The sequence below is a fragment of the Oryzias latipes genome, chromosome 5 (genome assembly GCF_053564925.1).
Source record: "Oryzias latipes strain Hd-rR chromosome 5, Olatipes_Hd-rR_3.1".
In the NCBI taxonomy this organism is placed as follows: domain Eukaryota; kingdom Metazoa; phylum Chordata; class Actinopteri; order Beloniformes; family Adrianichthyidae; genus Oryzias; species Oryzias latipes.
The window spans coordinates 19,389,586-19,401,820 of record NC_136241.1 but is presented as its reverse complement, the minus strand read 5'-3'; the positions used below and the strand labels follow the sequence as shown (position 1 = coordinate 19,401,820).

Sequence of the window (12,235 nt, the reverse complement as noted above, 5' to 3'; positions counted from 1 at the left end):
AACCAGCACACATGGAGCCTAAATTGTAATTAAGGCTAATTTTGGACCCGATTAATCATTTAAAAAAAACTCTTAAAAATAGAAAATACAACATTGAACTTGGCGGTACTTAGTACATCAATAAAAGTAACAAGTTATCTCAAACAAAAACATTCATTTTGCATGTATTTTCTACTCCGATTGGTTTTATATGCTGCATGAATAAAATTATTGCTTCAGTTTGCAACTTTTACTTCTGCACTTATTCAAATTTCACACTTTTATTTTACATGTGTATGAACAACACATGAACAAACAGGCTCAGTTGTGTTCGAAGCGATGTGCCAGTTCCAAATAAACAAAACAGACAATAGATTCATAAGAGAGGCAGGATAAAATCAGAGGCAGGATAAAATCAGTCCGAGTGTATTCCTTTCGACCTTCCATTCTGACAATTTCCAGAAGATGGATTTGGCTCCCACGTACTTGAAAAAGTGGTAAATGAGCAGGTTAAGCATCTGAGTTTTTGTTTTTCTAATTGTATCATTGGAAATTGTGGTGAAGTCTCCAAAAGCAGGCATGGTGGTCAAAACGAATACATTCATAAATAAATTGAAATATGACCAAAAAAAAATCTTATAGAAACAAAAGGGTGGCAAGGCAGAGCAGATGATCTGACAAAGACAAAATGAAAACCAGACACTTAAATACACTGGGGATACTTAACTAAATGAAGACAGCTGTGGATTGTTAACTTCAACATGGAGTGACTGACAGGGGACGGCACAGAATATGATCAAAAACACAACTTAGGGTGTATTCAGACTGGATGACAATGATTGTCTGTTCTAGCTAGTGACCTAATATTTGAAGGCAGGTTCTTTCTTCTTAGAATCTTTTTTTGAGCTCTTTCACTATATTTGTGATGAAACATTGCTAAAATACTTGATAACTTAAATAGACATTGTGTCCACAATCTTCCAGGTCTCTGTGTGTTTTCAGAGGGTTTGCTCTGTAGTACAGACAGAATAAAAATTGAAGCTTTTGAAAAGGTAACATTGATGGACTTATTTTAAACGCTGATGAGTATTTTGAACTTTTACATAATTCATCCGTTCTGATGCTCTAATGTGTGTTAAGAGGCAAATATTGTCTTAACATTTTTGTATTATATTTTGTATTTTTTAATATTTTATGGTTATACTCCTTTTTTGAAACGAGAGCTATCAATTATTCCTTAGGACATGGGAATATATATATTTTTCCAATATGAACCATATCAAAACTGTCATCACTTGTCTTCATGCTCTAATATGAAGAGTGAGCACTTAGGTTTACACTTTATTGATCTTAACTTGTTTGGAGTTTTCAGAAGCAGATGGGCTTTTATTGGACCGCCTGTTTTTTTAGCATGTGCCCCACTCTGACCTTGGCTGTGTCGCCACAGCAGATCAGAGGCTTATCCGGGTGTCAGAAACAGAAAAGCCTTTTCCCATAAATCTGCTGGGCTTACAAAAACTCTACCAATGACAATTGGAGTGGATGTATAAGCGTTTGTACAACTGTATGAATCATATTCCAGAGCCATCAATTGAAGTCTGCATCTTCTTAGGAGCACAACTGAGGAAAAAAACATTACGTCACACAAAGACGGCTTGGAAACTGGGTCAGGGTCCTCTGCATAATGCTCTTTTTTGTAAAAACATTCCGCAGAAAACTGTGTCAGATGAATTCACGGTCGTTTGGACCCAGCTTGTTATCTTATCATCTATTAGGCTACAGATGTACTGCTTTACACAGAAGACCTGTGACCAAGCCTGTCCTCGTAAGAGCAGGGACACACAGCTTAGTAACACACTAGTGTTACTCTGTGATTTTCTATTTCTCGTGCCAACCTAATATTGCCGACTGACTCACAAACATGCCACCTAAAGCACACACACACATTAAATCTAAATCTCTCTCAGGGTTATCAGTCTGCATGTATTTTTAAATCTGTCACTAATCTCTGTTATTGGCATAATTCACTGGACGAGGTTAGCTTTCATACTTTGGTTGCTTGAACACACTCACACACAAATGGATTCATGTAAAGATTTCATTTTGTAAAACACAGAATGCTTCAAGTTATTTGCTAACAAGAATACTAAAAAGATTTGCAAATAATTTAAACTTTGCTGCTTTAAGATGTAAATGTGAGCAGAGATTTACATTCTGCACGCAGGTCTGTGTCACCCCTGGAAAGGCAGAATAATGAAAGCATATGCTGTCCTCAGCTTGACACACAGATGACAAAACAGATGTTGTGACATCCCTCTGGACTTGGCAGGAATTTAGGAAGGCTTAAAGGAAAAGCGGGGTATAAACGGCCTCATTTGTTATACTATGTAAAGATAAATAAATGGAAAAAAGTTTTTTAAATGGCTTTTGTATCAGACTTGTTGTATAATTGAGTTTTATCAAAAAATATATAATGAAAAATGTCACATTTTCCTTTTTTCTTGTCTGTGTTTTTCTGTTTGTGCAGGAAAAGTTGCAGTCCTTCGCCTTTCTGGTGTTTGTTGTAGTCTGCATTTTGGGATCCATTTATCTCTGTGTTGTCCTTCCTGAAACCAAAAATAAAACTTTTATGGACATCAGTCTGAGCTTTGCCAGGATCAACAAAATGCCCTGTCCTCCACCGGGCCATGAAATTGAGCTGACTTTGTCCATTACACCTGACAAGAATGGCAAAACGCAGGAGGTCACAAAAATGGAAAGTTTCTTTTAGCTCTAACTATAGAGCTACAACCCGAAAAAATGTTTTTATTTAATGACTACAATCAAAGACAATGTAATTCATGCTTTTGTACTTGCTTTGTATGAAAGAGGTCTATGTGTACATCAATGATTTGTTTTTATGTTTTATTAAAATTATAAAAAATAAAAATGTTTTATCTTTTGTTCAAATGCACTTTGAGGTCAGTTATGTCAAAATACAGGAAAAGTAAATGAAGCAATAAAGAGAAGTCATTCATTTTTAAAAATCGTCTGTGTATCGCCCTATTTCTCTAATCAATGCAGATGTAAAAATTATCTGCAAAGCACTAGCACAGAGAATAGAAAAAATCACTCCTCACATAATTCACTTCGACCAGACTGGATTCATCAAAGGCAGACACTCGGATGATAATGTCCGTAGACTAGTTAATATAATAGACTTTGCCACCATTAAAAACCAGGAAATGACGGTACTATCGCTGGATGCTGAAAAAGCCTTTGACAGAGTTAATTGGAAGTTCCTTATTGCTGCCCTCCAGAAGTTTGGTTTTGGAGAAGCATTCATCAATTGGATCAAAATATTATATCACAACCCCAATGCATCAGTTAGAACTAATAAACAGACTTCAAACAGGTTTTTTCTTGGAAGAGGAACCAGACAGGGCTGCCCACTCTCTCCTTCTCTTTTTGCTATATTCATTGAGCCTTTAGCTGCAGCAATAAGACAGAATGAGAGCATTATAGGAATAAAAACCAAACACAGCCATCATAAAATTAGTCTTTATGCGGATGACATATTACTGTTTTTAAGGAATTTACATTCTGTAAATGAAACAGCAATGATCATAAATGAATTCTCCTCCATATCAGACTATTCCATTAATTGGAATAAGTCTGTTTTATTACCACTCAACAGGAATATGGAACAAAGACTCACAATTCCAGTTAAAACAGGAAATATCAAATATCTGGGTATCTACTTTTCCCCCAAACTATCAGAACTGGTGCAGCTAAACCACACCCCATTACTGAAAAGCATACAGGACGATCTAACACGCTGGACCAACCTGCCTTTGTCCCTTATGGGCAAGGTAGCCACGGTTAAAATGAAAATCTTACCCAAGGTTAATTATCTCTTCTCAATGATTCCCACACAACCGCCATTAAAATGGTTCAAAACATTAGACTCATCCATATCAAGCTTTCTATGGAACAACAAACCTGCAAGAATTAGTCTAAAAACTTTAAAATCTGCAAAAAACTGTGGAGGATTAGAATTACCTAACTTCCACAAATACTTTCTTGCAAATAGATTACAATACATCTTAAAATGGTTAAAAAATAATCCAGAAACCAACTCATGGTTAGACTTGGAACAGGCGTTATGTGGAAAGATCAACCTGTCACAGCTACCATTTATTAGCCAAACAGTTAAAAAACAGGATTGTTTCAAAAGCATTAATATAAATGCCACCTTAACAGCCTGGTGGGAATTTCTCAAAATATCAAAATCATCAATTCAACCGTGCAAAATGACACCCATCTGGAACAACCCGGACATCCTTATTAACAAAAAAATGATTCACTTCCCAGCTTGGCAAGCAGGGGGCATAAAACAACTAGAGCACGTAATTATTGATAGAAGATTCATAACCCCCCAGGAACTTCAGGACAAACATGGAATAAATAACTTCTTGGAATATCAGCAACTTAAATCAAGTATTACTAAAAAGTATAAAATTAAAGACGACGATTTAAAGCTACCAGATGTAGTTACCACTCTGATTAATTTTTCAATGTATAGAACTCTCTCCAAAATATACAAACTTTTATGTAATTTAGATAACAATATTGCCCTTCCAACAAAAAAATGGGATGCAGATTTGAGCATCAGCACAGATGAAAGCTTCTGGTCAGAACTTTGTCTAAACACCTTTAAACTGACAAAAAGTCCAAATCTGCAGCTAATCCATCTCAAAACTCTTCACAGAATTTACTACACTGGACAGAGGATGTTCAAGATGGGTCTCAGTAACTCAGACATTTGCGAGCACTGTGATAATAATCTACCCGACAGCTACATGCACGCACTGTGGTTCTGCACTCCTGTCCAGGCTCTCTGGCAGCAGGTATGTGCCGATTTATCAGTCTGGCTTAAGGTTTCAATCACTGCCTCACCGTCACTTTGTGTGCTTGGTGACATGAGTGCCATCGATATAGAAGAAGAATTAGCATCTATCATTTTCATAACTCTTTGTATTGCCAAAAAAACTATTTTAATAAATTGGAAAAACAAGAAAAATATAAACATAAGTCAACACAGAAATCTGCTGTTTGATCATATCAGCTTGGAAAAAATGTCAGCCCAAAGCTCAAGTAACTTTGAAAGAATTCAGTCTCTCTGGTCTCCTGTGGTTGACTCCATGACTTAGGGGGTGGGGGGCTTGGTCGTCGCTGCTCCTTGCCCTTCTGCCGTGGTATGGGGTGGGGGTCGGGGCTTCCGGTGCCTGGCGGGGGCGGTGGGGGGCTCCGTTGGTCGGGGGGTCGGGTCCGGTGCCTGGGTGGGGCGGGCTGGGGCGCTGCGTGGTCCTCTGGGCTTGGGTGTGGGGGTGCGTGGTGGGGGGGGTGGGGTGGTGGTCTGGCTTGGCTTGGGGGGGTGGTCCCTTTGCCTTTGCTGGGGGGGGTTGGCGGGGGGCCCTGCTCGGGTGGGGGGGGCCCAGCGGCGCCGGATGGGCTGCCCATCTGCACCTGGGGCTGGGATCGGCCCTTCCCTGGCTCTGGGGCGGGACGGGACAACCCTCTCGGGGCCCCCGGTCGCTCTGGGTGTCACCCGCTTCGGCTGCGGGGTCTGGGGTGGGGTGGGGTGGGGGGCTTGTCGGCCCTGTCCTGTGGGGGGGCGTTCTGGGGGGGAGGGGGGGCCCATTATTAGTACGGGTCGGGGGGGCTAGCGGGTCGGGGTCTCCGCTGAGGCAATCAGTGGTTGCCTCGGCCGGTTGGCCTCCTCGGTCCCGTCGAGGCCTGACCAGAGCTCTTCTAGGGCCGGCGTCTGGGGGTGGGGGCCTGGGCTTGCTCCGGGGGGGGGCGACGCTTTCTGGCTCCTCTCTCTCTGTGTGGGGTGGGTGGTGCCGGGCCTGGGGTGTCGGCGCCTCCGGGGGTGGGCCCCTGGGCTGGGTGGCCCTGGCCCCTTTGCTGGGGGTGGGCTGGGGGACGGCTGTTTGACCACCGGGGACAGTCTACCAGCTGTCCCCAACTTACCCCCTTCCTAGACATGTAGGGTCCTTGGTAGGGGGGGTGCTTGGACATCACTGCAAGCAAGCAGCAGATGTCCTCCTGGCACCCTACCCGCCAATTTTAACCGCACCTTAGACATTTAGGGCCCCTTGGTGTGGAGGGTGAGGGGACATCACTGTGAGTAATCAGGAGATGTCCCCTTAGTGCCCTACTCGCCAATTTTAACTGCACCCCCCTTAGTACACACACCCCTCCCCCTTCAATATATACATTCAAACATAAACACACACACATGCACACAAACACCCTCTCAAACACCCATACACGCACACACATTTTACAAGGAAGGTGGGACCTGGGTCCATCTGTCCCCTACCCCTTCCCTGGTGGGGGGTGCGGGCCCCTTGGCGATGGCGGCCGTGTCCCTTGGGTGCCGGCTCCCTGGGCCCGGCGGTGCTCTCTCCGCGCGGTGGGGGGGTTCATATTACACCTGAGCCGGGGGTGTTTGTGTCCCTGGGGGGTGGGTCCTGGTCCTTGCCCCTGGGCGCTGGGCCCCGCCAATCTTCCAACATGGCCGAGCCTGGTCGGGCCATATTTATAACATCCCTTGTGGGCCGCCCTTTTTTCCCCGGGGTTCCCCCCTCCTGGGCGGGGGCGGCGGGCCCCTGCCTTGCTCCTACCTGGACCAACCGTGGGCCGGGTGGGTGGCTGCCTGGAGTGCGGAGCGGGTCTCCCTTGGGGGGTCCTGGCTCGTACCTGGGGTCGGGGCGGGGGGATGCCCGGAACTCCTGGGTGGTGGTGGGGTGCTCGTCTGGGGCTGTGGGCGTCCCTCTCCGGTGGGGCCCTGCGTTGGGCTCTTCCGGCGCGGCGGGGGGCTGCTTTCCTGGCTGGGCTGGGGCGGCGCTCTCTTTCCCTCTGCGCCTCCCTGCTCTCTGGCTCTGGGGGCCTCGCGGCGGTCCTGCTGGCCCTGGCCTGGGTGGCGGTCTTGGTCGCCCGGAGGGCGGTTGTTCCCTGCCTGTTCCCGTGTGGCGTTGGGGGAATTCCGGCTGCCGCTGCTGCTGCGGCGGGGGTATGGGTGTGGGGGTGGCTGGGCGCTCCTCCTCCTTCTTTTCACATTCCACCATCCATTTTAGAAGAACATAAACACTCACCTGAGCACAGGTGTTAGCTCACCTTTGCACTAATAGTTTGCATGATTGAATGAATGAAAGATTTCACACTAGTTGGTTTAAAGGCATAGGTATGCGTTCGTGAACACTATCTGTTTTGTGTGCATGTTGACATGTGGACATTTTTGCGGCTAGCAGGTGTGTTGATAATATTTGAGTGTGTGTGAACAGGCCCCGCCCTTTTTGTACTACATTTGAACCGTACCGTAACGATAAACAACCAGTAAACCTGTCTGCTCTATGCTGCTTCATGGTCTTACCCCCCTTCCCCTCCTATTATCACCCTCCTACCCCCCCCTCTCTCTAACGTCCCTCTCTCTTCTTCCCCTCTTTCCTTTTCCGTCCGGTCCAACACCAAAGATTTTCAAACATGATTGAAATTAATAAATTTTGGCCTCAATTACAAAAGGGGTTTATTCAGACATACCTTTGGTTTGTCTGAAGATGAATAACCCCTCTTGTTAAAATAAAATATGTCCAACACAAGAGGCCCTCAGCTCTCATCTGTTTGCCTAGCTGTTGGACAGGACAAGTTAAAAAAAAAAAAAAAAAAAAATCGTCTGTGTATGACAATTTGTAAAGAGCAAAGGTCCTTTATGCATAGCTGCAAAGCAGTGTTTTATATTTAAGTAATCTTGAGGTTTTATGTAGTTTGTTTCATCAGACCCCAATAAACCAAGGTATTATCAAGCTAAAGGTAAAATGGGTAAATGGGTAAAATAAGTCATGATTGTATATTTATTAGGTGTGCGTATTGGCAAGAGACTGGCACCTGATGCACATAGCGAAATGTGTCTCACAATGTGATCGCAATGCATTCAAAGACTGTACGAGAACAAATTTTTAATATTTTTTCAAAAAAATTTATTTAAAACATTTCTACATGAATATTAATGCACCTTTCATTGTAATGATATGGTAAAAATAATTTTATTTAATGATCACAATGTTAAGCACTACAACAGTCTCTCATATACAAGTTGCATACCCAAGCAAATTCATGGTGCTTTTCTTTTGGTAAATGAAGATATTTTGTTCTTAAAGGGAACAGTTATTTTACACAACAAAATGTTGTTCACTATAAAGAAAAAACATAGAGTGAATGTGCCTCAAACAATAAGGTTCTGTAGGTAGTGCATGTCTCATAACAGCAAAAACCGGGAGGCTGAATATTTAACAAGAGCTGGATCTCGCTGAGATCGCAGTTGTTTTGTGCGGTGCAGAGCTGCTCAAACAGGGTCAGTGGGCTGTGCTGCCAAGTAGCGGTCAGGGTTTAGGCGTAAAACGAGAGTCAGACATTGAAGGACGTCCATAAATAATTGAATAAATATCACCTTGATAGCATTTTAAAGTATCACCGAATGAAATATTTCAATATATCGCCAAATCAATATTTATTCATGAACGAACAAAGAAAGTTTAGAAATCTTAATCCACTACCGTTTTATCATGTGACGACAATAATAAAACAGTAATATTACTTTCCTATATATATATGTATATATTTATATATACATACATATATATATATATATATATATATACATATATATGTATATATATATATATATATATATATATATATATATATATATATATATATATATATATATATATATATATATATATATATATATATATATATATAAAAACAAAATGAGTAGAAAAAAAAGGATCAGAAAATGTTCTTCTATGCATCAGTGGATTCTCTACTGGCACTCTGACCTACCCTCTGCCACGATTTAAAGTTTGGAAGATCTGAATATTCTTGGCTATGTGAATATCAAATTATCTCAGGTGAGCCAGACAAAAATTTATCTATGTACACATATGTTAATTATTCTTCCTGATAGCTTCTATCAACTAAATCAGTGTAAAGGTGTTTAGCAGTCCTGTGTTGCTGGAAACCCACCCTTTAGGATTATATTTTTAATTTCCCCTGTTGAAGTAATATTTTTTTTAAAGCTATAATGATACTAAAAGGATCTGAAGCTATTTCCCACCAGATGGCTGGAGCCAGCAGATGAGGTGACCCGAACAGGAAAAGACAGGCTCTGCATTCAGCAGCAACTATGGTTTGCTCCACCATGCAGTGCTGCTCGCCAATATTAAAAACTGTGCTGCCTGCAGAGCTGCAGATGTGCTTGTAAGTCACGCCATGATAAAGTGGGGTCCAAATCTTCATACAATGTTGTAGAAGAGAGGGGGAGAATCTTAACTCCTGATGATTTCCTGCTTGGCAAGAAGGAAACAGAATAGGGGGAATAATAATTGGTTTTATCCCTTTATCTTTGCTTCAGCATCTTTATCTTGAGGTATTTTATTCTCAGCAGAAATACTTGGCGAAGAATTCACAAAAAGTTTTTCAGAAAATTGCTAGTGGGAGAGTAATTAGAATACAGAAAACAGCAAAGGCAAACAACAAATGCTGCACATGGTGCTGTGTGCCGGGATGGTGCGGTGCTTAATAAATTACTGTGCCGATGCCGCCACTTACATATCCTCTGAGGATGTGTGTTAAATTAACTTCCCATTATGCAAATTATGAAGAGGCTGCAGGAGGGTGTGCTGTGTAAATCTAACATACGTTTGCTGTCGGCTGGGCTCACTCAGAAAAAATTCATTCATCCAACCTCGAGCTCGGTGCACAAGCTCCCAAAACTGTCTTCACAAGGGAAGGATAGAGACTGTGTGAAGATGTTTTGGCTTTTTTTTTTTTCAAATATCAGTTTGTAAAGACATTTAAGCCTTATTTGACCAAATATGGAAAACAAAACCTTTTCAGTTTCTAAAATGTGTCATATTTGCCTAATTTGATCTGTTTTATTTTTGTTCTAAATATTTATGTTCATTCCCGCTAAACTGTGTAGCAGCAGCTGGTGTAACAAACAGAGGGATGAGTCTTAACCCTTGTGCTATCTTAGATGACCCCACCCTTGCATTGACGTGTTATTCCTACCATGACAAAGGTGGAAAGATTTCATGTAATCCACCAGTGAAGTTCACAAATCATTGAAGAAAAAAGATTCAGCGCACTGTCTAGTGGGTCTAGATGACCCAACTCCCAATGTTAAAGTGCCTAGTCCAGCACAAGGGTTAAGAGTAACAGTGATTTCAGGCAAACAGATTCTAGTTTTGCTTCCAGAAATTATCCAATAATCCACTACCATTCTCCATTCATGCTTCTGTATTCAAAGTTATGGTTAAACAGTTTATTTGTGAATCCAGAAGTGAGATGTGTCATTAAGGAGGTTTTATGGTTATCATTTTATTTACAATGATCTCAGTTTTATTTGGAAGCATATCATTTTAAATAAAAAATAAAAAAACAGGTATTTGTATCTTGAAAATGAAGCATGAGAAAACCAAAAAATAAATCTCGAAAATAAAAAAACCTAAAAAATTAAAAATAAATCATTTAAAAAAACAGAAAGAATTAAAGCCGCAAGCGGCGTTGTATGGCCTGCAGACGCAACCCGCCTTCCACGCCCAACTCTACGCACCACCGCCGCCCTCACTGGCCCCACCGCCCTGACCAGCCACTTTTGATCAAGGATAGTTAGAACTGCATATGCTATTTATGCTAACTATGCTAATTTAGCTAAAAGTGCTAGCATAGCGATCAGCATCATCAACTGACTCGGAAAAACACATTGCTGTAGATGCTAATTATGCTAACTATACTAGTTATGCTAATGTGGTTAAAAGTGCTAGCATAGCGATCAACATCATCAACTGACTCAGAAATACACATTGCTCCATTGGTGAGAGCTGGATGTCAGAAGTTGATTAAAAAACCCACTTTTTTCAAAATGGCGGCTTTTCTGTTGATTTTATCTCCATAGCAACCATTTTATGTTTTGGTCGCCTCGGGAAGACGAACAAAATGACGTGAGGTTTAGACAGATTGGAAAAAGTAAACTTTTGGTTGTCCTTAGCAACTTAGCAGTGGTTTCATGTTAACCACGCCCACATTCCTTATATGTCCATATCCAGTGTTTTTTAATGTATTCAGTTTCAGGCAGGAATGCATGCATTCAAATTTCACAGTATTCCATTGAAAGACATAAGATTTATAACAGTGCGCCACTTTGCTAGCTTGCGTTCCGTTCAAAATCTATAACTTTTGATTGCAACATTTTTTCCAGAATAGCTTGCTGTTGATGCCCAAAATGTTTCGAGACGATCGCTGAAAATTCCAACGACAAGTTTACGATTGAATCCAGTGGTAAAGGTGTTTTTTATAGAAAATTCAAGATGGCGGCCTTTTCCCGAGGTTATTGTAGACTTACGCTAGGGACATGCGAGTCAAATTTTATGAAATCGCTCGAAAAAAAGTTCATTTTTCCATATTGTGTAAAAACGCGAAAATCTCAAAATGGAAGATTTTGGCACAAAATGGCCGCCAAACCATAGGTCGTGTCTCCTACACGTAATGATTTCAAAACCGGTTTGGGGTATACCGGACAAAGTTATCTGGGTTTCGTTAGCCGATTCTTAAAAATAAAATCCAGATTTTTTCTTTTTTTTTGCCGTGTCAGCAAATGTTTTTGCGACGGTTTTTTGCTTACCACGCCCACATTCCTTTATCAATCTTGTCGTGCGTGACATCGTTTTGTTCAGCGTGGGCCATGGAATTGCTCATTTTCTCTTTACGACATTCCGATAAAAAATGTGCAAGCTAGCTAAGATGGCAACGGTTGCGAATCCACCATGCGCACGCCGTTCAAAATCTACAACTTCTAATTCCAACATGTTTTCCACATCACCTTGTTATGGATGCCTGAGAAGTTACGAGACAATGGCAAAAAATTCCTAGGACGAGTTTTCGTTTGTATGTGGCACTAAAGGGGCTTTTTCTCCTCTTTTTATCTCAAAACTTCTTTGGGATATCCCCAACATGTGTGTTTGGGTTTCACAAATGTATTTTGAAGTACATTTTGTTCGGCCCCATACGCGATTTTCGGCCCATTCATTTTTTTGACGGGATCGCTGGCCGTGATGTCATCGTCTTCGGGGGGGTGATGTTGACTTTGTGGAAAATTCATTTGCAATTTATCCGAGGTGTGTGCCTGTTTTGGTGACTTTTCGAGCAT

General features: G+C 41.8%; 1 protein-coding gene across 7 annotated transcripts in view; it reads left to right on the top strand.

Annotated features, from left to right (window-relative positions):
• Nucleotides 1-3,005, top strand: part of slc2a9l2 (solute carrier family 2 member 9, like 2) — a 153,067-nt gene extending 150,062 nt beyond the window's left edge. For all 7 annotated transcript variants that reach the window (XM_078948021.1, XM_011475092.4, XM_011475095.4 and 4 more), the window contains one exon: nt 2,507-3,005. In XM_078948021.1, the coding sequence (XP_078804147.1) occupies nt 2,507-2,749 (243 nt within the window). In that variant the 3' untranslated portion in view covers nt 2,750-3,005. The remainder of the gene's footprint in view (nt 1-2,506) is intronic.
• The last annotated feature ends 9,230 nt before the right edge of the window (nt 3,006-12,235 follow it).